We start from the raw sequence: 23,548 nt of genomic DNA on the forward strand, positions 1-23,548 counted from the left end.
GAAGAACAGTGATCGAGTGTTTGGCCAAAAACTCACGAGTTCTGAGGGCTGAATTTCGCAGCAACGCGGTGCATCTTCAATTTTTCGGTCAAAATCTCGTAACAAGATCCAACTGATATCCCACACTTTTCAGCAAGCTCCCTGACAGTCAGACGTCGATTTGCCCGCACCAGGGTGTTGATTTTGTCGACGTGTGGGTCGTCAGTTGACGTGGAAGGACGTCCAGGACGCTCATCATCTTCAATGGACTGTCGACCATCCTTAAAACGTTCATGCCACTTGAAACATGCCGTACGCTTCATAGCAACATCACCGTAAGCCGTGTTAAGCATAGCAAAAGTTTCAGTCGCAGATTTTCCAAGTTTACCACAAAATTTCACAACAAGTCGTTGCTCCTTCAGGTCATTCATTCTGAAATCCGCCAAACGAAAAAATCGCACTTCACTTAAAACCGCGTAGCTAATACACAAATGAAGATATCTGAAATCGGGAAATGGCGTCGTAATCAGCTGATCTGTGCGAACCTAGCGACACCAAGCGGATTCCCCTGGAACCAACTGGAGCTGCGCAATTCAAACAGTCCGCGTATTTTTTGAACAGCCCTCGTATAGAGAACATCCTAATTTATGTATATAACGCAAACGAATAAACACATTTGACATAACATATTAAATAATGCTTATCAATAACATGGTACTGTGATAGAATATAAAGGGAATAATATTAAACAGAATTATAAGTAAATAATCCAAGGCAATATTTGTTACACAAAATAATCAACGTTTCCTCAGCTTATTTACATCTAACTTATCGTTGTCTGTTACACAACATACGTAGCTGCAATAAAACTTTAATATTATACTTTGTCACCATTAAACATTTCAATAAAAATAACTTTGTCAGGATGTTTATCAACTGCATCAACTTTTCTAACTTTGAACGAACAAGGATGTTTCCAAAACTGACTTGAAAGTTTAGTTCATTTCTTGTGGGAACAGTTGTGCCTTTGGCCACTGGTTTTGGCATGACTAGTTCGATTCGGTCTTTCCTGACTGTTTCCTTATCTTGAGCTCTAGGTTTTAAAACATATTTGCTAACTTTTTATGTTTTTTTATAAATTCTACCTCACAGTCACCATGTTTATCAAATTCTGACAGCACTTTGCCCACATAATAAACTGGTTTACGACTTTTCTGTATTTCCATTTCAGCCAACATATAGCTGTGAGTCTTAAGGTTGTTGTAATCACCATTTCCTAACTGTAAGCTTGTTGTTTGTTCTGTCTCCCCATCATTGTTATCATCACTACCCACAAAAGATATATTGTCATCATCATCATCAGAGGATGGACTGTCTTTCCAAGAGTTACTGTCATCACCATCATCATAGGATGGACTGTCTTTCCAAGAGTTACTGTCATCACCATCATCATAGGATGGACTGTCTTTCCAAGAGTTACTGTCATCATCATCATCAGAGGATGGACTGTCTTTCCAAGAGTTACTGTCATCATCAGAGGATGGACTGTCTTTCCAAGAGTTACTGTCATCATCAGAGGATGGACTGTCTTTCCAAGAGTTACTGTCATCATCATCATCAGAGGATGGACTGTCTTTCCAAGAGATACTGTCATCATCATCAGAGGATGGACTGTCTTTTCAAGAGTTACTGTCATCATCATCAAAGGATGGACTGTCTTTCCAAGAGTTACTGTCATCATCATCAGAGGATGGACTGTCTTTATTTGGCTCTACCGCCAACTGTCTCTAAAGGCTCTTAGTCAAGCATTGTTTTGCCCTTTTTGCTGGTCTAGGTTAGGCTACGTTCTTCATATGTTTCATTCCTGATGTTGTTATAACTAATATTATTTGTTTCTTTTACGACCACGGTCTGATAAAATGTTCTCTGAACAACTAATTACTAAATCTACTAACTAAATTTATATGGCCCGGCATGGCCTAGCGCGTTAAGGCGTGCGCTTCGTAATCTGAGGGTCGCGGGTTCGCGCCCGAATCGCGCCAAACATGCTCGCCCTTCCAGCCGTGAGGGCGTTATAATGTGTCGGTTAATCCCACAATTCGTTGGTACAAGAGTAGCCCTAGAGTTATCGGTGGGTGGTGATGACAAGCTGCCTTCCCTCTAGTCTTGCACAACTAAATTAGGGACGGCTCGGTGCAGTGGGCTAACAACCTACTCACTTAAATACCTGTTCATGAAACCGCAAGTGATTGTGGCCCTATGTTCCTTGACGGAATCGAGTGGTAGATGAATGAATGAACTAAATTTATAGATTGGAAGTGAGATTGATATGTGTAGGAGAATATAGGAGCAGGTAGGAACATACTACAATAATTGTTTATGTTGTTTTTTTTTATCATTGTAATACACTTGCACCGGAGAACGTTATCCTACTTAAGCAGGATGGCTAAAATTGTTACTACCATCTTTAGATATTACAAACAAACGGATTACTAGCAAGTAGCTGAGATTTAGTGTGACTACGAACCAGGTGCGTAGCCAGCACTACAGAAGGTTTTATTTTCCAATACAATGTGCGCTTTATTTTCTACCCCATTAATGTACGTGATTTACATAAAAACGTTCGTGTTCATTTTAAAAACTGAAAATAATGGACCTTTTCCACTACTGAATATTGTGGCTTGAGCACCCACATCTCGCTCTCCTAATTTTTATTTCTTATTCTATATCTATTGCTACTATTTATTTCTTATGCGAGACTACCGAATAGAGGTTAAGTCTAGTAGACGGTGTATCCCCACCGCAATGTGGGTCCTATTTCGGAGTCACCTCCAAAACCCAGGGTACATTTTATAATCCCACATTGTAGCTTGTAAAATGGGATCTTTCCAAGTTGATGCATCGTTTTTGTTTATGTTTCGGCTTGTTTTTGAGTTATAACAAACTAATATATATATGTATTTACACACACATACACATGTTAAATTAAGATAGTTTTAGTTTTTGTACAAGACAGGCCTACAAACGTCTTATCTTGTCATAATTGTTGGCCAATACTATAAACGTTACTCTGATTTAGTAATAATTATCCAATATTATTATGATTATCCTCTGATACACTTCAAGCTATGTGATAAGTTCAGTAATCTCAAGATAAAGGAATGTATCTTGTAGGGATATTTAAAAATGACCAGAGTAGGCCTAATTGAAAACGACCAATTTAATTAGCAAGAAATACATGTCTGTTTAGATTCTCAAACTATAGGGCATTACTAGAGACTTCATCAGTCTACGTAAACTTAGCAACCATCTCAGTATTTATTAAAGTATAAATGTTAACCAGTTAATTGAATTAACGGTTCACGTAATATAACATGAACTACTTAAGGCAGTGATTCTTAACCTGAGTTCAATCGAACCCCAGGGGTTCGGTGAGTCAATCTCAGGGGTTCGGCAGAGCTCAAGACACACACACCGTGTGTCTTAACATAAATTAAACCTTTATTATGTACGCTTATATTCGATGAAGAAATAAATTGACACTTGCGAACATTTTTACTTTACTTTAGTTATTGTTAAATTTTACTGACTTAATTGTAGCAACAAATAAACATATACTGTTACTCTACAACCTGACGTTAGATATTTTAATTTTTTTTAACATATTGCTGTCTAAAATATATAATAAAGTGTACTCACGTTTGTGTATACGTATACACATTTAGATAGTAAGGTCCAGGTGCATTTTCAGGACAAACGAAAACTTATTATTGTAAGAGAAATAAACACTTATGTACGAAATATTGACGTTTTAATCTGAAGAAAAAAAGTTATTACCTTTCATTTTGCTTATAACTTACTTAACAAGTCTGTGATTTTACACACTTATCGGAACTTAACTATAATATAAACTATTTTAGAACAGGAAAAATAACTCGATTTGTAGCTCGGACGCTCAACTCGGAATCCTTAAAAACAAAAACGATTAGGATTTTGGTGTAAGATATTTTATTTTAGTTCCGGTCACAATTAATGAATCGTCAAAAGAAACAGGTAATCTTTATTGTATATAAATTATTAAAGTAATATATGTGACTGGTTTGTTTAGCTACGTTATGCGTATTATAACGAAAAATATTAGGACAACAACATTTTATACATTGTTAAACGAACATCGCGGCAGACTCGAGTTACAGAACATCATAAGTAGTTATAAATAGAAAATTATCTATTTTCTCATAACAACAATTATCTACCTGATATTGTTGACACGTCACGTTGCTAAGAGTAAAACCTTAGAAACCAGTTCTACAGAGGAGTATAAAAGATAGTATAAGCTAAGTTCTAGAGAAAATGGATTTCCTTTCTTTTCGCATTAGTCGTGCAATTTTAATTTACTATCAGTCGATGGAAACATCACTGCCACTATCAAAGTTATATCTACTTTTTGTTTATGGTATTTTAGTGGTGTTGGCTTTAATTTATTTAAAGCTTAGTAGATCAATCTACATAATATATTTGCCAAAGACTACTAAGTTCATGATATTTTCCCTGTGCGCTATAATTTCGCTAATTGTGGGCACACTTGTCTTTGAAATCGTGTTCCTCACATATATACAAAAAATAACGCACGAAGAAAATAACCATGGCTGGAAATTAAAAAGCTATCTCATCTCAATTATGAACAAAAAATACCCTGATTTTGGGTAAGTCATGAGACTTGACAATATTGATTTTTTAACTTTTATAAATAGTTTGATTATGTCATGTCAGAAGTATTTCACTGTGAAAGATATATGGAATTAGCTGTATCTTTAAACATGTTATGCAATCAATAATTAACAAAACATCTTTTGTGTTTTTACAAATTACTGTATATTTACTTCCATGTAATTGTAGTTGCTGGTCCTAGAGATTTCTTCGATCACGTGTATCTATACTATCAGTAGGTATATGAGACTAATGGTTTATTCTCCATGTTACAAAAACCACAGACCTGATTATTTAACACATTTAAATCTGCTTTCTATTGTCAGTTATCCTGATTATAGAAGATGTCATAAAGGATGCTCAGAGGAAGGTTCGTATTTACATAACCTGAGGAACCTTATAATCTACTATGCCGGATTTACAGTATTCATAAGTTTTGGGTTATGTCTGCTACTCCTTCAGGTGTTAAAGGTGAGATTTTAACTCAAATCTTGTAATTATTATATTTACTGGAAATCTCTCAGCCAATTATACAATACAGTAAAAATCTTCATTAGAACAACGTTGAATGATTATCTGTTTAAATACTTATTGATGTTTAGACACTAACTAAATGTTAGAATTATGTTTCACCAACAGCGGGGCTCGGCACGGCCAGGTGGATTAAGCCGTCGGATTCGTAATCTGAGGGTCGCGGGTTCGAATCCCAGTCGCGCCAAATATGCTCGCCCTTACAGCCGTATGAGCGTTATAAATGTGACGGTCAATCCCACTGTTCGTTGGTGAAAGAGTAGCCCAAGAATTGGCGGTGGGTAGTAATAACTAGATGCCTTCCCTCTTGTCTTACACTGCTAAATTAGAAACAGCTAGAGCAGATAGCCCTCGAGTTGGTTTGCGCGAAATTCGAAACAAACAATATAATTAATCTTGACAAACGTATATTTGTGTGGTATATTAATTGTTGTTTTATGATACTTTATGTAATTCAAATTATGTAGTGCGTAGACATTTTTTTACTAACAATAAACGACTTTACAACTCCAAAGTTTTGTGTCTTTAAGTACAAAACTATACAAAGGGCTATCTGCGCTCAGCCCACAACGAGTATCGAAACTTAATTTTTAGCGGCATAATCCCGCCGCTTTGCTAACGGGAGTCTCCAGATTTCTTATTTGTCTTTAATAGACACACAACGTTTCGCTTTACAGCTTCGTCAGGAGTGTTCCAGTCAAACACTAACCGTAATTGCCAGTACAAAGCTTCCTAGTGTTTAATTAATATATTTCAAACTGTAGTGTTCATTATTACTTTTGAGTTATTTTACTGATATTTTCCCACGGCAGTCTTGGTTTTGGTGTTGTTTTTTATTTACAGTCTTAGGATTATATAATTCAAAAGCTTCTCTTTGATTATTTCACTGGTGTCAGAACATTGGGTTCACAGTTGCTCTGTGAATACATCATTGGCTTTGAATTATTACTTCATTGTTACAAAATTAATAACTACGTGTCTTTAACAGTATACACAATTTATTAAAAAATAGGAACTGAAAAACTGCTCACTTGTCGGGGTGGACGGAAAACTGGCAGACAAAGAAATCATGATAAAGTTAAGAAGTATTGTGTCTCAGGGAGATCCCAATATGAAATATAGAAAAATATCAGAAATCGGCCATGGGTAAGTCTCATTGTAATAAATATCTCAGCAGATTTTTATTGTATTTAAATTTATGATAAAATATGATAAATTGAGTGTGCTAAGTGTTCTTATTAGAACTTGAGTCTTTGGGTTGAGGTTCTGTATGTGAGTTTTTTAGAAGTCGGATCCCAAAGTAGAATCGCTTATGATTTTGTGAAAGGATTCAGAAGAAATAAATGTAACAGATAAAAACATAGCACTAATTAATTATAAGGTATTGTTTTACTTTAGCTGTATCTCTTAATCAGCTTGTTTTTCTGAGACCATACATTGAATTTAAAAAAAAACAACTGCTGGTTTACCTTGATTTATTTGAAAATCTTTTCAACAGAGTGAATGTATGACATTAAACTGATCATTTTGTAAATTTTACGTCACAAATTCTTTCTTGATGTCCCAAATACTATTAAAAAGCAGGCGTCATGATAGAAACTAAATATTAAAACAAGGGTTAATTACATGTCATATAGTGACCACTGAACTAAAATGTTTTTATACTTTCTTCGTAATACTTCGTACTATCACAGTAATTCACTTTTTCCTTGTGTAGAAGAAAAAATTACCAGTGTTGTAAACATGTTAACAGCCATGAAAAATGTATTAGTTCAAACCTTTAAACTATCAATTTATTTATTTTATTAGTATTATGATTTAGTTATTAAAATTACAAATACATTGATATTTTATTAATTTCAATGACTTATTCCGATATAGTGCATTACCTTCAGTTACATAAATGGCTATTCTTCTTCAATTCTGCCCACTATAAGCAGAAACGTTTTTTACGCATGTCATATGCCTCCAGCCGCTCCTTTCATGTAAATTACCCTGGGAAAACCCTCCACTAATAAAAACGCCGCATGTGCTTGTTAAGCATATAACTCTCTTTATTCAGTTTTATCAGACTATCATTTCTTTTGTGGCAAAGTTTTTGAAGTTTAAAATTGTTCTACGTAATTATAACTCGAATAGTTGTACTTCCAAAGAGATTTATTTTATTATACAGCTCACGCCTTTATCTTTAATATACTATCCAATCATAATTGTTTGTTATTATTTTTTCTTTCTCACACGTTTATATTCATCTATCAAAGAATTTGTTCGATCTATTATTTACTATTAATTTCAAAATTAATGTTACCACTTTGTGTGTCACACCACCAACAGTCACTTTTCCATTGGCGGCAGGTGGGAGTAACCTGCCATTGGATTTATACGTGGATGTTTTTCGAGGTACTGGTTGTTACATGGATTAACTACCTTCTATTGAACTTGAATCACTTCCTCAAGAACATGTCAAATCTATCCAGTCTGAAAAATATCGCACCCAGATTTTGCTACTTCTTCCTATGTCCCTGTCAGTGGAACCAGCTAGGCCTCTTATGGTCTTTTTGTACATGATTCTATGGCTTGTGTTGTTTCATCCCTCTCTCCAATTTTCTATGATCTCTGTCCTTCTGTTTTCCATGGTATTTCTTCTTGTCCTTATTTAGTCTTCCTACTTTCCTCTGATATTAGAGTTTTTGCGTAATATTTTGCTTTCCAATTGGTTGAGGGTGCCAACATGTCTCACTTGACATAGTCTATCATCAGTTTGCTTTGGGATACCATTAAGCTGGTTATCTTCAATATTTGAGGAATATTATGCCAATATGGTGGCACTACGTGATTTTCTACTGCGTTTAAACCATGTCCAATTTCAAACCTTTGTCTACCCGTTTTGTCTGCCATCTATCGTGTTCTCCAGGCTATGCGTTGATGGTTGAGTTTATTCAGGGACAGCCTCTCCCTTATTATTTTCACAATGGCTATTAGTCATCCTTTTATCTTGCCTTGCACACGTCGTTCCTTTGTTATTGATATCTCCTGGGTCTCGATGTGGCCTTGTTCCAGGTTTGTCTATCAACACTTATTTCAGAGAATTACACATTGCGCCCTTTCTTTATTGGTATGTATAAACCATGTTACTGATACTTTGCAATCTCGTATGGAATCCTTTACTATTTCTTTCTTGATAGATTGTTTGTTGCAGTGTAAACCACGACAAACCGCTATTCCTGTTCTAGTCCTTCTCAGACCTCACCTGTTCCTTCTTTTAGGGGTTCTGTATCTCGTTATTTTCCTAGACCTAGAGGATCAGCGTGTTTATCAGGTTCTATCAGATGGGCTTTTACTTCAGAATTCTGTTGCCAATTAACAGCAGTCAAATGTGGTTCAAGCTTTTCTGTCATAATAGGCCATCAGACGTGTGACTGATGTTTCTCTCAGTTTGTATTGCAGGTGTTTTATATTCCCTTCTCCCAAAAAATGTAAACTGGCAACCAGTCATAAAATTATCCTACTTCAAAAGTTCAAAATATTTCTCAATCTCCTTTGTCTTACTATGGACTTTTTCTTCGCCCTCAGGTGAGTTTTCTTGCCGATTATGGATGACCAAGTTGGATGTTAAGAACGTTAATTCACATATCCCAATAGTTATGATCATATCTTTGGTGTGTCCATCAATGGGCGAGTTAACAGTTATGCAAACTAACCTTTGGGCAGGTTTTGGCCACAGATGTTTTTGTTGCATAGTTTGAGTTTTTCTTGTCATCTCTATGATCTCTGGATGCATTTTCACGTCAACACCCAAGATGTCCATATCACCGTGTGCTATGTTCTGAGTATTTCAATCTTGTTGCATTTCATCTTTCTTGTTTACACAAAATCTATCGAATGAAGTGGTTTGTTGAGCCTCTTTTTTTCTGGTGGCTTTGACTGCAGTGGGATACTCCTAACATTGATGTCTTTTCCACATCACACAACCACAAATTACTTCTGCTTTGTTCTGTGGTCCTTCGTTACTCTTTAGTCAGGATTGGACAAACATATGATTGTATGTTCATTGGTGCTTCTTCCTGTCTTCTGTCGTCGTGTTTGGTTCCTTTTCTGATTCTTAGTGAGCAAATCAGGCTTGTCCTGATAAGTAGTTTCATTTTTGTTATGTTCCATTTGTTCTTCATCCATGAAAGTTTATCAACATAAATGAAATGTTTTTGGCCATTGGTCTCTGGACCAGAGGTTTTCAGCTAATTATCCAACTGTTCCTCATATTGGTCAGTTTCTTACTTGGTTTTTCATCAGAGATCTTCTATTTCTAGTTTTCAGGAGACTTTGTCCCACATCTTTCATTTTCCACAATATCACAGTGTTTGTCTCCCTTATGATCTTCATATTGATAAATTTCTTCCAGACTCGTCTTCCTCTTATGTGGGCTGCTTTTCTGGACTGTGGTATTAATATGGTCCTCCATTGCCTCACTCTGCCTCCATTCAACTCGCATTTCACCTGTTCCTTGTATTACCTTTCCCATGAGAGTTATTTCCTTCTCCTTTTATCTTATGGATGTTGGTGGTTTGATTTATTTACCAGTGATGTTTCATGTACTCTTTATCATCCTACACATCATCTCCTTTATCTGAAACACTCTCTCCTTCCCCAAACCTCAGTGGCTATATAGTGCAACTTCTACATTTAACCCATGTGCCTTCTTTCCATTTCTCGCCTTTATCCCATATCTGTTCTGGAAATACTCTTATTTACTGTATGTGATTTTCAATGTAATATTGTCCATATGGCTTCTAAATGTGTTGTTCGTTTTCGCCCCTTTATCACTCTGGAACTATCCTCTGCTCGTGATATTTCTCCTTCCACCCTCACAAACTGGGTTTTGATTTTTGTTTAGGATGTAATCTCATTAAACTTGACACCTTATCTTCTCTCTGACATCACATCTTTATCATTCACTGGAAGAATTTCTTCAACTGGCCATTAGGGCTACTCCTTATACATTCATATTTCATTATTTTCATAGTATCACCATTTATTCGTGTTTGGGTTATCCTTTTCCACATATATACACTCTTCAAATTTCTGTGTGACTTTGTTAAGTTATATTTCATTCTTCTTCAAATGTTTTGGAGGGGTCTTATTTCCCATTTTATTGTAATTACCCATTGTTTGGATCGCATTTTGTGTCAAATTGTGTCTGACCATGTATACTTTAACTTTCAGAACTTGCGCTTGTTAAACGTCTTGACTTGTGTGGCTACACATTGCATACTGTATTGAAGGGGTATTTAACAAGATCATTTGAACGTTTTCCTAAAGTTAGAATTTCTTTATAAATATGCTTGTACTGGACTATACCATTTGTCGACTACATGGATAAAAAAGAAAGAGATATCTACCCATTCTTGCTATCCTTTGTATTAAATAAATCGGTCTGTTCTGTTTTTAAAATAGGGTTTTGTGTCACCCATTGCACTGTTTCAGGTGTTTTCGTGTCTTCAGACTCCCTATGAGGTTTAATACTCTTTCTGTCATTGTGGAGTCTGTGGACCGTTAATACTCTCCAGTTCTATATTGCTTGTGTTAGTACTGTAAGGGCAACATCCTTAATGATATAATAAAATCCATTCAGTGTAGAGTGGGGTTGTCGTGTTGTGTTGGTGTAGACGACATGAAATCCTCCATATTAAATCACAGAAAAACAAGAGTAAGACGTCAAATTGTGGTTCATTCCTTGAATTGGGATCCCTCATTATCCCCACACGTAGATAGATATCTGTTGCCAGTGATCGGATTTTGGATTTAGAGTGGAACCAATGAACATAAATCCTGACACACTTATTACAAATGTCTGTCTGAAAAGGTTCGTATAATATTGTACTTGAGAGACATATATAGAGGGCAGCACTGAATGAAAATAATTATTTGTGTGAAAGGAGGAATGTAACTATAACTATTTTAGTCACAGCAAAAAGTTTCACACTTCAGAAAGTGTTGAAAAATTGAAACCAAATAATTGTACATTATCATTTAAAGAGGAAGATAGACAAATTATTAAAAACAAAATAACAGTATAGAACGACATTATTGCTATGACAATGTTTAAAGTACACATGCTCACATACAAGGTTTAATTATTCAAATAATCTGTAGTGCAATTAATATTGTTATGCATTAAATCATTTATTTTTTATCAGTATATTAGAATCACATTCATATAATAACAAACATTAAATTGTCGATAATTTTGTAATTACAGTAAGATAAACTAAGCATACAGTTTTTAACCTTATAGAAATATAAGATTAGAAACATCTGATGATCTATTATTTTAAAAGGTAGAATATTTTTATTTGTAGCATGGTGTAATATGTTCATGTACTAGCACATTACTAATGATATTTTGTTCTACCGTTTCAGTGCTTCAGGAACTATTTATACAGCCATTGATAAAGTGACTGGCTTGAAAGTTGCTGTTAAACAGATAAATTTAAACCAACAAGTGAAAAAAGAACTTCTAATCAGAGAATTATCAGTACTTCAAGAAAAGAAGCATCCTAATATAGTGAAGTACTTTGATAGTTATCTTGTTGGTGATGAGCTCTGGGTAAGTGTTGTTAGTGTTACATATTAGTTCTCTTTTATTTTTAATATTACCTCTTATAGAGAGAAGGTTAAGGTTCTGTCTTTATTTAGTTAAGTGAGTTTATTTCAAGGAATTCTTCATATTTAAGAATATTTTTTACATATTACTCTTCTAGGTGTGAATTTTTTTCAAAATTCTGGTTATAAATAATACTTGAAAGATCTCTTGTAAGAAACTGTAGATTGGAGCCATATTTGTTTCAGACACAATAATTTTTAACTGATTCTATATATATGATTTTGAAATAACTTATACTTCCTTACAGTGTTCCTAGTAGTATACTATCTCTCATCAACACAATATATATCGGTAGCACTCTGTAATTTATTATGTTGATTTATCCATCTTCTATGTATGTTTGGTTCACATAGTTTATGTGTAGTTGCAGAAATTATTGTATTAAGTGTAGCATTATTTGCAAAACTGTAAACTTTGTGTGAAATACAATAAATATTAACTTTGAAGTTTCTTACATCAAATACAATCTGAATTGTTTTGTTTATAAATGTTGGATATAAGATAACATCATTAGTAACTAATATATAAAACAATGTACATTAAAAAAAAAAATCGTTTGTGGTAAAATATAAAAATTAGAAATAGATAAAACTAAGAAAGATCTTGAAAAGTGGTCTCTCTTCATTAACACTCTTGAAATTGAATTTGTAATTTTTTTCTATGAACCACATGTCTTTCTAGATAATAAAAATCTAAATATTAAAGAATGGTTAAGAACTGTTGTTACTTTAGTTCTACTTCATGAATAATTGTTTAAAAACTTTTCTATTTTTATTTGATATATGATTACTGTTCTCATTATTATGTATAATTTTAGTAAATACAAAAATGTTTGTGTAATATTAAATTTTGTTTGTTTAGGTAATAATGGAATATATGGAAGGTGGCTGTTTGACTGACATTGTCAACAAAACTTGTCTCTGTGAAAATGAAATATCAGTGGTTTGTAAAGAAGTATGTTATATTGATTATTTGTATTTAGTATAGGTTTCATTATAGCAGAGATATGATGATTGTAATTTATTTAAATGTTTTCAATAATTATTGTAGTTCCTTGTCAAAACATAGGATACTTACTTCCATAAACATTCATTTCCTGAGAAAGGACAATGACTATTATGTCATGTTACTTAGCAAGAAACATATATAGGCTATACCTTTATGTTAAAATAGATTCAAAACACTCACAATAACATAGACATGTAGCAGCGGTGGACTTGGCCCTGTTTAGGGGCCGTGCTGTTTCATTACTGGTTAGGACCTATACCATCCCACCAGCACAGAGTTATATATGACCTTTGCACTTTATTTGAGGAGGGCAAAGTACAATGGCACATTGGCCAGTCTGCCTCTGTCACAATATAATATATCAACCTAATAATCTGAACATAGTTGAGTACTTTCATTTATACAAAAACATATATAGGATAAACAATGTGTCTTGATAATAATGCTTTACAACCACTCATTTTATGTCATGTTGCTTAGTAACAAAAGTATAGTGTAATACTGTTGTTAGTCCATGTACTAAAAATATAAATGAAATATATAAAACGCCTTAATTCAAAAAATGAATTAGGTTTAAAGTTACCAAAATTGTTGGTCTAAATCTGTAAATCCCACACTTTACTCTTGACAGCATGTAATAAAACATGTAATAAATTAACCTAATGACATGATCAGAACCAGGTACTTCTGGTAGTTATTAATATAAACAAGCTTTAATATTTTTTTGTTGTACTTCATGTTTGTATTGTTGTATTCAAATATCATTTCATATAAAGTATTGAATACGATAAACACACTAAAATTATACTGATATCTTAATGTATTTGTGTTTAAAACAAATTCATGTTTCATTTAGGTTCTGAAAGGAATAGAGTTTCTGCATATTAATAATGTAATTCACAGAGACATTAAAAGTAGTAACATATTACTTGGAAAGGACTACAGTATAAAACTAGGTCAGTTTTTAGACATATAATGACTTTGTGAACATGTTCTAAGTACTTTAGCTTGTTTCTAACACTTTTTATCATAGATTACTTGACCTTCTGACAACACATTAGTTTCATTAAAACAAGAGTTTGAGTTACTATTTGCCAGTTGGAAACTAATATTAATCTGATAGTTTATTTTTCAAAAAGCAGTCTTATGTGAAGACCTTATTATAAATTATATATATTAATGGAAAGTAACATTTGTCTCAAAGTACTATAAGCCAGTAATATACAAATAGCAAACAAAAAATAAAACATTGTTTTTTAAAACCTGTCTGTCTGAAATTTAATATTTAAAGTTTTAATTATTATAAAACAAATCAACTACAGATGTGTTTACTTTTCTATATTTATCTTAATTTGTCTGTTATGATTAAAAAATTACAGGTATGTAAGAAAACCATTTTGTTTTATCTTTTATACACCTGTAATTTTGAACCACAATAGAGAAGTTAAGAGGAATATGAAAAATGAAATACATCCACAGTTAACTTGTTTTATAATAACTTTTAACTTGTACAATATTTCAGTATTTACACCACTCATATTGAAATATTTAATGTTTTATACCACATGTATAAATAGTGTTTCATAGAAACTTTTGAGTCTCACCATCTAACCAAACTGATGAGTTCTAACATTGAATGAAAATCTTGTTTGGCTCTGATTTGTAGGATACAAAAGATAGATTTGAAATACTGTTTCTCACACATCTTTGATTCTAAGTCACAATGGAGAAACTAAGAACAATGTAAAAACAACACCAACACTTGTTTTTATAACCAGTTTTAAGCCAGTTGGTTTTAAATATTTTGGTAATTTTCCATGGTTAACTCATGATTTTTGTTATTTAATTATATTTTACATTTTTTAACACTAGTAATTTTTAAAATAAATATTTTATTACAAACTATTTGTTCTGGAACTCAGCAGATTTGTATGTTGACAAGTTTCAATTGTGTATTTGGATGTTTAAATATTTCTATTTTACAATCAATATTATCAATAAGACCAGAATAAATTGAAATTATAGTTAACAAATTGAATATATTTTTTAATTTATCTGAAACAAATAACAATATAATTTTATTTTGTTATTAAGTCTAACATTTAAAAGATTGAACAAAAATAATGAGAAGTTAATGTTGTCAAGTGCCCTCATAAAAAATGATATAATATACCTGGTTTGATAAGGTTAACTAGTTTTAGAAATCTTGAACTTTTCTCAGCTCAGTTCAGCCTGATGAACTGACAACAAAACTGTAACAATTATTAATACACCTTAAGTTGATTTTGTAAGGCTGATTAGAAGATCTGTACAACTTATTTCTGTTTTCATTTGTTCTCACATGAAAACTTTCTTTTTGGTTTTCTCCATCACACAGCTGATTTTGGATTATGTGCCAAAATATCCCCTAAACAAAATAAACGAACGTCAGTGGTTGGCACTCGTCAATGGATGGCTCCAGAAGTAATAATAGGGAAAATGTATGGACCGGAGGTTGACATTTGGTCACTGGGCATTACAGTCATTGAAATGATTGATGGTCAACCTCCTTATTATGATGAAAATTCTGACATGGTAAGTGTTGGTAACCAGTGCTTACAGCCAAGGAGTAAGAGTAGATTGAATTTCAATTTTCTCCTTATATGGATGTCTCCTATTTTTCTTCTTTTTACATTGTTTATGTTTTAGAAGTTATAAAAGAACTGAATTTAGATGGAAAATTAAAGACTTTGGTATAATGACAATATTAAAGTTTGTTTCAGTAAACTTAAGAGTCTTTCAATGAATGAAATTATAGTCTTTCATGAACATTTTCAAGGTCTTAATGACTTGGGTGGATTAATGGTTTGCTTTTGTTCAACACAAATGTTTCTCTAATAACGTTAATCACAAAAATTACCATTGTTTCACAATTCCCACATTCTTAAAAGCTACACTTTTGTACTATAAAACACAACTGTATGTTTTGTACAGTGTCTTTCACCAACTACAGGGAATAGATGTAATAAGGACAAAAAGATGGCTTTGCACATTATTCATACATATAGATGTATTGAATATAATGAATATAACAACCATGAACAGTTGACAAGATTGTTTACAGTAACAAACATGTAATCATTGAATGTACATATTATTGTTTTGTAACTTGTTAACATTTAGTGTTTTTGGCCATAGTATCACTATCATCTTCTGAAGCCACTATAATAAAACAGTAACAGTTTAGGTAATTCACCCATGGTGATGTACTTTGGGAGCTATTTAGATATTATTAGGGAGGAATTATCCAAAAAGTTGTACATGGTGATGTCATGATTGTCAAGTAATGAGGATTCTGTAATAGTCAATGAAGCAGATAGTATTTTTGTGATTTATAAGTAAGGTATATTCTATCTCTGTAATGCTAGTGTAACTAACAGTATTGGCTGTAATTTTTCATTATGTATACTTATATATTTTTATAATCAGAATTACTTTTCAGATATATAACTTAATACTAACAAATGGGAAGCCAGAAATTGAAAATAAACATAACCTATCCCCAGTGTTTCAAGATTTTTTGAATAAATGTTTAGAAGTGGACGTAACTAAAAGATACACTGCCTCTGAACTCTTAAAGGTATGGTATAAATTACTCATAGTTTCATATTTGTTTATTTTATAATCTCCATAATTCCACACAATATCAAGTTTTACTGCTGTTAAACTGACCAACTTTAAGGTTAATATTGTTACTTTGTAAAACTTATCATTATATTTAAGTCCATCCATTCACCTTCACTTTAGTTTATCTCTAACTGGTAAAAGTGGTTGTACTTCATAGCAATGTTCCTGTGGTATAATTTCTAAGATTATAAAACTCAAAATGTTGTTGGATCTTATATTCAGGTACTTTGAATTTTAATGCATTTATTATTTATTAAGAAACACCTGATTTTTACAATATTTTGTATGGTTTATCTAAGAGCTAGTTCTCTATTTATATTTAATGAGAAAAATTTGTGACATTGTTTGTATTTACCCATGTCCTTATTCATACATGAACATGGTGTACATTGTAAACTAGTTATAGAAAACAACTGTTCCATTCTACAAGAATATTAATAATCATTATATTATATATTTAATAAAGTACAATTTGTTTTCCCTGAGTAAGAGTTACTTGTCTGTTTCTTGTATTTCCACAAATTGTTTGCATTAGCCATTATAACAGTGTGTAGTTTCATAATCTCAAATATCCAATAATTGTAAAATAAGTATATTGTGAGGGATTTCAGGTCTACTGTATCAAAAACCATTTGTCAGTTAGTGGTGCTAGGAATGAACTGTACCATGTAACTCTTGAGGAGGAAGTTATTCTAGAAGTTTACTAATTAGTTCATCATGTTATATGATGAAGTCTTCCAAGTTCAGAAAGAGAAAGAAATGACATACCTGCAGTGTCATGCATTAACAAAAAGTCTAATAAGAGTCATGTCAGAAGGTTATGTAAATCTTGATAAAGAAAAACCATTGATACAAATCTATACAAATTGCAGTATGATAAATATACATCATACCATGGTTTTGAATATTTTCTTAGATGTTTGAGAAAAATAAACAAATCTACAAACAAAAACATGTACATTATAAAGGTAGATTATATCATTACTAGTGTTGTTAACCTTTAATTGAAAACAAATATTTTGAACCTGGTGATGAAAAAGTTTAATTTTTCTCATAATTAATGGAGAAATACATTTCATTAATGGTTTGAGAAACAATTACATGCATCTTCTAATTTTCGTTTTTATCGTTCATGTGATTTTGATACCTGCTGTGGGTTCTTCAATTTTTATTATATAGTTTTTTATATTACAAAAAGCTGGTAATTCTTGAAGCTACAGACAGACTCATGTAGGACTGGTCATGAGTAATGAGTTTTTTGTTTTTATCTTTTTGTAATTTTCAATTTCTTATGCTTTCATGGTAAAGTATACATAACATTTTTATCAGTACAAATTGTAAACTTTAAGATATCTTCTTACAGAGGATTGTTAAATGTCAATTGTTATATATTCTTCTAGAAGAGTATAATTTACAGAACACTTGATTTGACCTTGTTTATAAAATCATATTGTTAGAGGGTCGTAGTTTAATACGTGGAATTACTTAATCTTCAGTTGTCAGCATGTCTTTGGAATGCCATACTTTTTAAAAATATTAAAGTTATATTTTTGTACTATACAAAAGTGTTAGAATAAAGTTAAAAATAAGATTTCAGGCTCCATGAAAAGAACAATGGAAGTTGAAACCTCAGGTATATTAATCTTTATATTTAGTAGAACATAAATATTTCCTGTCATCTCATCATAAACACCCCCCACCCCATACTATCACACTGCCCTCTCCCATGCTTCATAGTAGGTGCTGTGTGGTGAGATAAGTATCTTTCACCTTTCTTCTGCCTGACATACAACACACATTTTGAATTAAATATTTCAAACTTGAACTCATAAAATGGAAAGAATGACAGAGTATTCCTTTGTCCTAACATTATTACACAGTACTGTTTACAGACTAATTTAACATAATGTGTATGATGTTGAATTATTACTTTTATTAAACAGATGTTTTTTATTATTTTTTTCACACAGCATCCTTTCATTGAACTGGCAGATGGGTGTAATCTTTACGATCTTTTAGAATGTCAACCAGAGATGCAGTAAAATATTATTAATACAATAAAAATGAAATATCCCCAAATATGTTGAAATGTGTTACATGAAATTGTTTATGACAGCCAGCATCGCTCCAGAACCAGAAAATTAACAGATTGTGTTTGCCAGTTTTCCCCAACAGTAATAATGTATTGGGTATTCAATAAACCCACAAAAGGAAATAAACATTTAATGTTTTGATAAAATGTTATATCAGTAACAAGGTGAAACTGCTTTAATAAATATTTGCTATTATAGTCTTTTGCTGTATTATTATTTAGTTTACCACAATGAACATTTTTTATTATGTTTGCTAACAAAAATACAAACAAATTGAAGAAAATGGAAGATCACTGATGTGAGACAAACATGCATCCTTATTTATCCCAATTCTTTTGTCAAATCTAAGTGTTATAGTGATATATTGAGTCTTGACATGGCCAGGTGATTAGTGACGTACTGAGAGTCTTGACATGGCCAGGTGATTAGAGTGCTGAACTTGCAATCTGTGGGTTGTGGATTTCAACCCTTGTCCCACTAAACATGGCACCATTTCATTCGTGTACTCTTGGTACACTTTCATCTGATTCTGAAATGAATAGATTTTTAGGGTCAGACGTTTGGTTAAAAACTTACTCTCTCCAGGGACATGATATTAGCACGATATCTTAAGAAGGAGTTTATATCATACCTTCTTAATGACCAGAAAGCAATCTGAAATATAAACTTATCTCAGAATGGCTGCTTTGGGTATTAACTTTTATTGGTAAGAAGAGAAAAAGGTTTTGACCTTCCTAGGTCATCTTCAGGTTAATAAAACTTGCTGAATCTGCATGGCTATTGCTTCTTTAGCCAGTTTTGATTTTATGTTCTGCTGTCCCATTTACACAAGAAACACGGAAACATTTTCTAAACTGGTTGTTGACCAAACAAAATACAAAGAGGTTTTAATTTTCCACAGAGAACCCAAACCATGTTTATACTACTGACCATACTAAGAAGTTCAAGATTTTCTTATGAATGAATAATAGCAACAGATGTTTATATGTTTACGTATATGTTCAGAGAACAAACATGATAATAAAAATGTTAATTGTGGTTAGCAAAGTAATAATTTGAGGAAAGCCTTCCATGAACTCCTTCTCTCTCAAACACACAAGGGAGGTAAATGATGAATTAATTATAAAACATTTGAAACGTCTATAAACAAACATGTATATATAAAACAAGAACAATGAACAACTACTGTTTTTATATGGTTTTAATGTATATGAAGAGTGAAACAACGAATTGGAAAATAAGCTAAAAGGATTGATATGACACCATAAGTACAGAAAACTTACACTAACATCTGTCACACTTACACTAACAGTTATGTCAATAAACCTGCAGTATTAAATTCTGTTAAAATAATATGTCTGTATACTTGTTGTATATTTGATATGTCTGCAAGAGTACAGTATTTAATGACAAATAAATTTAAAACATTCACCAAAATTCAGGCTAAACTACTTACGAAGTACCTGCATAATAAAACCAAACCTACCATGAAACAAGTTTAACAAAGTTCTTGTTTAAAGAAATACCAGCACTTGCATTAAAAATACTGCTGTGAGAATTTCCAATAAAGTCTGATGAAACCACTTAAACAGTGCACGAGAAAAATAAAAAATTGGCAAAGTATTTATTGTTCATTTTTGATATATAAGAATCAATTTTAAATTATCATATTCTAATACATATTTTATTCTAATACAATGTATATTAAAATCTTAAACAATAATAATTGTCTTTGGAATACAGTACAATTACAAAACTGATTTTCCTGTTTACTAAGGAAATAAACAACAACAAAATTAGTCTAAAACTTTGTTTAGGATGTGATAAAATTATATTTTAAAAATAAATACATACATATGATGAACCTATTATGAACTGATATCTTTAATTAAAATTAATGACAGGGTGTTAATTTTGTGACATAATATTCATGGAAAATACGTAAGGTACAACATAAATAGTAGGCACTGTTTTATCAAAAGCCCAAAAGAAACAGAGGTAATTTAGCCAATTTATTTGTAAGTGGGTGGGTGTTGTTTTTATAGCAAAGCTGCATTGGGCTATCTGTGTCCATCAAGAGAAATTCAACACTTGATTTTAAGTGTTGTAAATCCTAAGACTTACTGCTGTTCCAGCAGGGAACCATAAGTGAGTAGAACAAGACATACTTGCATATAATTGAATATAAAAACGAATAAGATGCTTTAACAGTTTTTATTTTTGATGTAACTGTATTTGTTTTCTGAATCACATCATCTAATTATGACTCACAATAAAGTTTGCAACAAGTATTAAAATTATATAATTATTTTTTCAAATACTTCAATAAAAGAAACATTTTCAAGTACTTAGGTAAATAAAATTATTTTCTACTCTAAAGGAAAAGACTTGTTAAACTTTAATGCATATGATGACCATAGGTTTTTATGGCAGTTTATAAGTTTTTTTCTTATCTAAATGAATTGCTATTTCATAATTTGGAAACACAACTCTGCCATATAATACACAACATTTAAAATATAAATAAATAAAAAAATTCAAATAAATCTTACTTCACTCATATCCCATTATGGTGTATTGTAAAAGTGGATTTAGAGGTGTGGAATGTTTTACCTTAGAACTTGGACCATCAACAGTTTTCTGGGTTGCTGTTATGGCGCAAACTGTGGTCTTCATTGTCAAACTTAAAACAGTTTAACTATAAACACATAAAAATATTTAGTAAAGGAACAGTATTTTTAGTTTGACAGCAAGTTGGACATTTCTTAACAATAAGTGATTCTGTTAACAATCAGTTTCTTCAAACAAATTTAATTTTATATACATTTTTTATAAAGTTCAACCTTTCTATTTAAAACTATCAAATCAAAATAAATTTTAGGAACTGTTTTCACAAAGTGGTTTAAGTACATAAGAGTAGAATTAGTCTGGTAATTTCAACCTTTCTAAATACACTGGAATATTTTAAAACCATAAACTGTGAAAATATAACTTTTTTTTCTGCTGGTTTTCATTATGTATAATTTTATTTTCATACAACTAACTAAGAAAATAAATATATATATATATATAAACATATTCATGTACACCTGTGGTGACATTGGAAATTCAGAATCCTATTTGATATCAAAGAAAATTTATAAGTATTAAAAGCTATAAACTCTTCTGTATGACAAACTTAGGTACAATTAATATAATTATGCCAGTATGTACACAGAATGATGTATTTTCCATTAAACTTTATAAAACATACATACACAATGACAATGTAGTACGACATAAATTATACTAAAGATGATAAAGCAGTTTATTAATTAACAATGATAGTGTAATAAGTTTGTGAAAAGTAGTTTATGTTGTTACTACACATCATATTTCATCATTCTACATCAGTTTACTTTGTATAATAATAACAGATGATGAATACAAAAGATACACAAAGGGTATTTTACCAACCAAATTTAGGATAAATAACTAAATTTTTAGAATACAGATGTATCCGTAAATTTATTTTCTTCACCAAAATGTGAATTTTAGTGAAAAAAGAATGTCATAAAGGTCTAACGTATTCTCTGATTTCCTAAAGTGCTATACATCAAAACAAACTGTTTAAACTGGTTACAGTCCTCCATTGAAAGAGGCCTACTTTATTTACTTACTATTTTAAGCAGCGCCAGTGAATTAGCCATGAAATTCTTTCCTCCTATACGGCTATTCTGAAAATAACATAGCAAAATGTAATACATCTTTGACATTGTATAAACATGATGCAACTAATGCCAGTTGGAATACCTTCTGAATAATAGTGCATAATATTACTTATTTTACAGTAACGTGCATGTACAGGATGGCCCTAAGTCCCTACCCATCCATATATCTCATGTATCTGTGTGGTGTCACCTGCATTCTTGCGTTCGTGTAACCACATACTTGTCACAATACGCCTTCAAGTGTAAATGGGCTTACATCGGCCATATTTCTCTGACAAAAAAGAAACAAATTTATAATGCATGCGTAATTGAATATAACATAATAACATATGGATGGGTAGGGACTTACGGGCCACACTGTAGTTCTAATTATGTATTCATCACTGTAATGTACGAGATGTATAAATTGAATATATAACTCACAAAAGTGATTGACGGTTTAAAAAGCTAGAATTATGATATGCTAAATAACCTGACTGACCACAAGTCAAAATTATCCCTTACATCGTTTTACATTATACCAGACATGGCAAGTTTGCAGTCCGGGCAAGATTTCCAGAAGGGATTTTCCGATTATAACAGCCAAGGCCGAAACGGATTTTTTTTTTTTTTTTTTTTTGAATTTCGCACAAAGCTACTCGAGGGCCATCTGTGCTAGCCGTCCCTAATTTTGCAGTGTAAGACAAGAGGGAAGGCAGCTAGTCATCACCACCCATTCCAACTCTTGGGCTACTCTTTTACCAACGAATAGTGGAATTGACGGTACATTATACGCCCCCACGGCTGAAAGGGCGAGCATGTTTGGCGCGACGGGGATGCGAACCCGCGACCCTAGGATTACGAGTCGCACGCCTTAACGCGCTTGGCCATGCCAGGCCGCGGCCGAAACGGAAATAGTGTCCAGTCGCAAATTTTGAAACTTACGAGCCATAGGGCCTAAATTCGCTACTGAGCTTATAAAAGTCTGCAGACGAGAGCTTTCAATGTGGAATTTGAATATTTTTATACTCCAGACTGCCTACAATGCTTCTCAGTTACAAAAGTTGGGGAAATTTATTTGTTGAAATATATATAACCTCACTGGCGAATTTAGCCAGTATGGCTCGTATTCATACGTAAATATAGAGACAACATTTTTACGGAATCAGGTACGTTATGATGCCCACCGGGCGTTATTTTACAATAAGGCC

General features: G+C 32.3%; 2 protein-coding genes and 1 long non-coding RNA gene across 3 annotated transcripts in view; 2 read left to right on the plus strand and 1 right to left on the minus strand.

Moving 5' to 3' along the window:
- Positions 1 to 23,548, plus strand: part of LOC143243018 (uncharacterized) — a 224,325-nt gene that overhangs the window by 142,968 nt on the left and 57,809 nt on the right. The gene's annotated exons all lie outside the window — the stretch shown is intronic.
- On the plus strand, positions 11,112 to 18,667 carry LOC143242721 (serine/threonine-protein kinase PAK 3-like). The gene is made up of 7 exons (XM_076486191.1): positions 11,112 to 11,160; positions 11,638 to 11,824; positions 12,743 to 12,835; positions 13,746 to 13,845; positions 15,267 to 15,463; positions 16,371 to 16,508; positions 18,526 to 18,667. The coding sequence occupies exons 1-7, from the start codon at positions 11,129 to 11,131 to the stop codon at positions 18,595 to 18,597; spliced, it is 819 nt and encodes a 272-aa protein (XP_076342306.1). The 5' UTR covers positions 11,112 to 11,128; the 3' UTR covers positions 18,598 to 18,667.
- On the minus strand, positions 19,011 to 22,829 carry LOC143242786 (uncharacterized). Its single transcript, XR_013023247.1, has 3 exons — positions 22,308 to 22,829; positions 21,201 to 21,346; positions 19,011 to 19,177 (listed from the first exon to the last, which is right to left on the minus strand). It is a non-coding gene; the product is annotated as an uncharacterized LOC143242786 (long non-coding RNA).

This window comes from Tachypleus tridentatus, unplaced genomic scaffold (assembly GCF_004210375.1).
Source record: "Tachypleus tridentatus isolate NWPU-2018 unplaced genomic scaffold, ASM421037v1 Hic_cluster_2, whole genome shotgun sequence".
NCBI classification, from domain to species: domain Eukaryota; kingdom Metazoa; phylum Arthropoda; class Merostomata; order Xiphosura; family Limulidae; genus Tachypleus; species Tachypleus tridentatus.

Coding starts and splice junctions, on each gene's coding strand:
- LOC143242721 (XM_076486191.1), top strand. CDS start 11,129: ATGAAAATAATTATTTGTGTGAAAGGAGGAAT. Junction 11,825..12,742: donor TTGTTGGTGATGAGCTCTGG/GTAAGTGTTGTT, acceptor TTGTTTGTTTAG/GTAATAATGGAATATATGGA. Junction 13,846..15,266: donor GGACTACAGTATAAAACTAG/GTCAGTTTTTAG, acceptor TCCATCACACAG/CTGATTTTGGATTATGTGCC.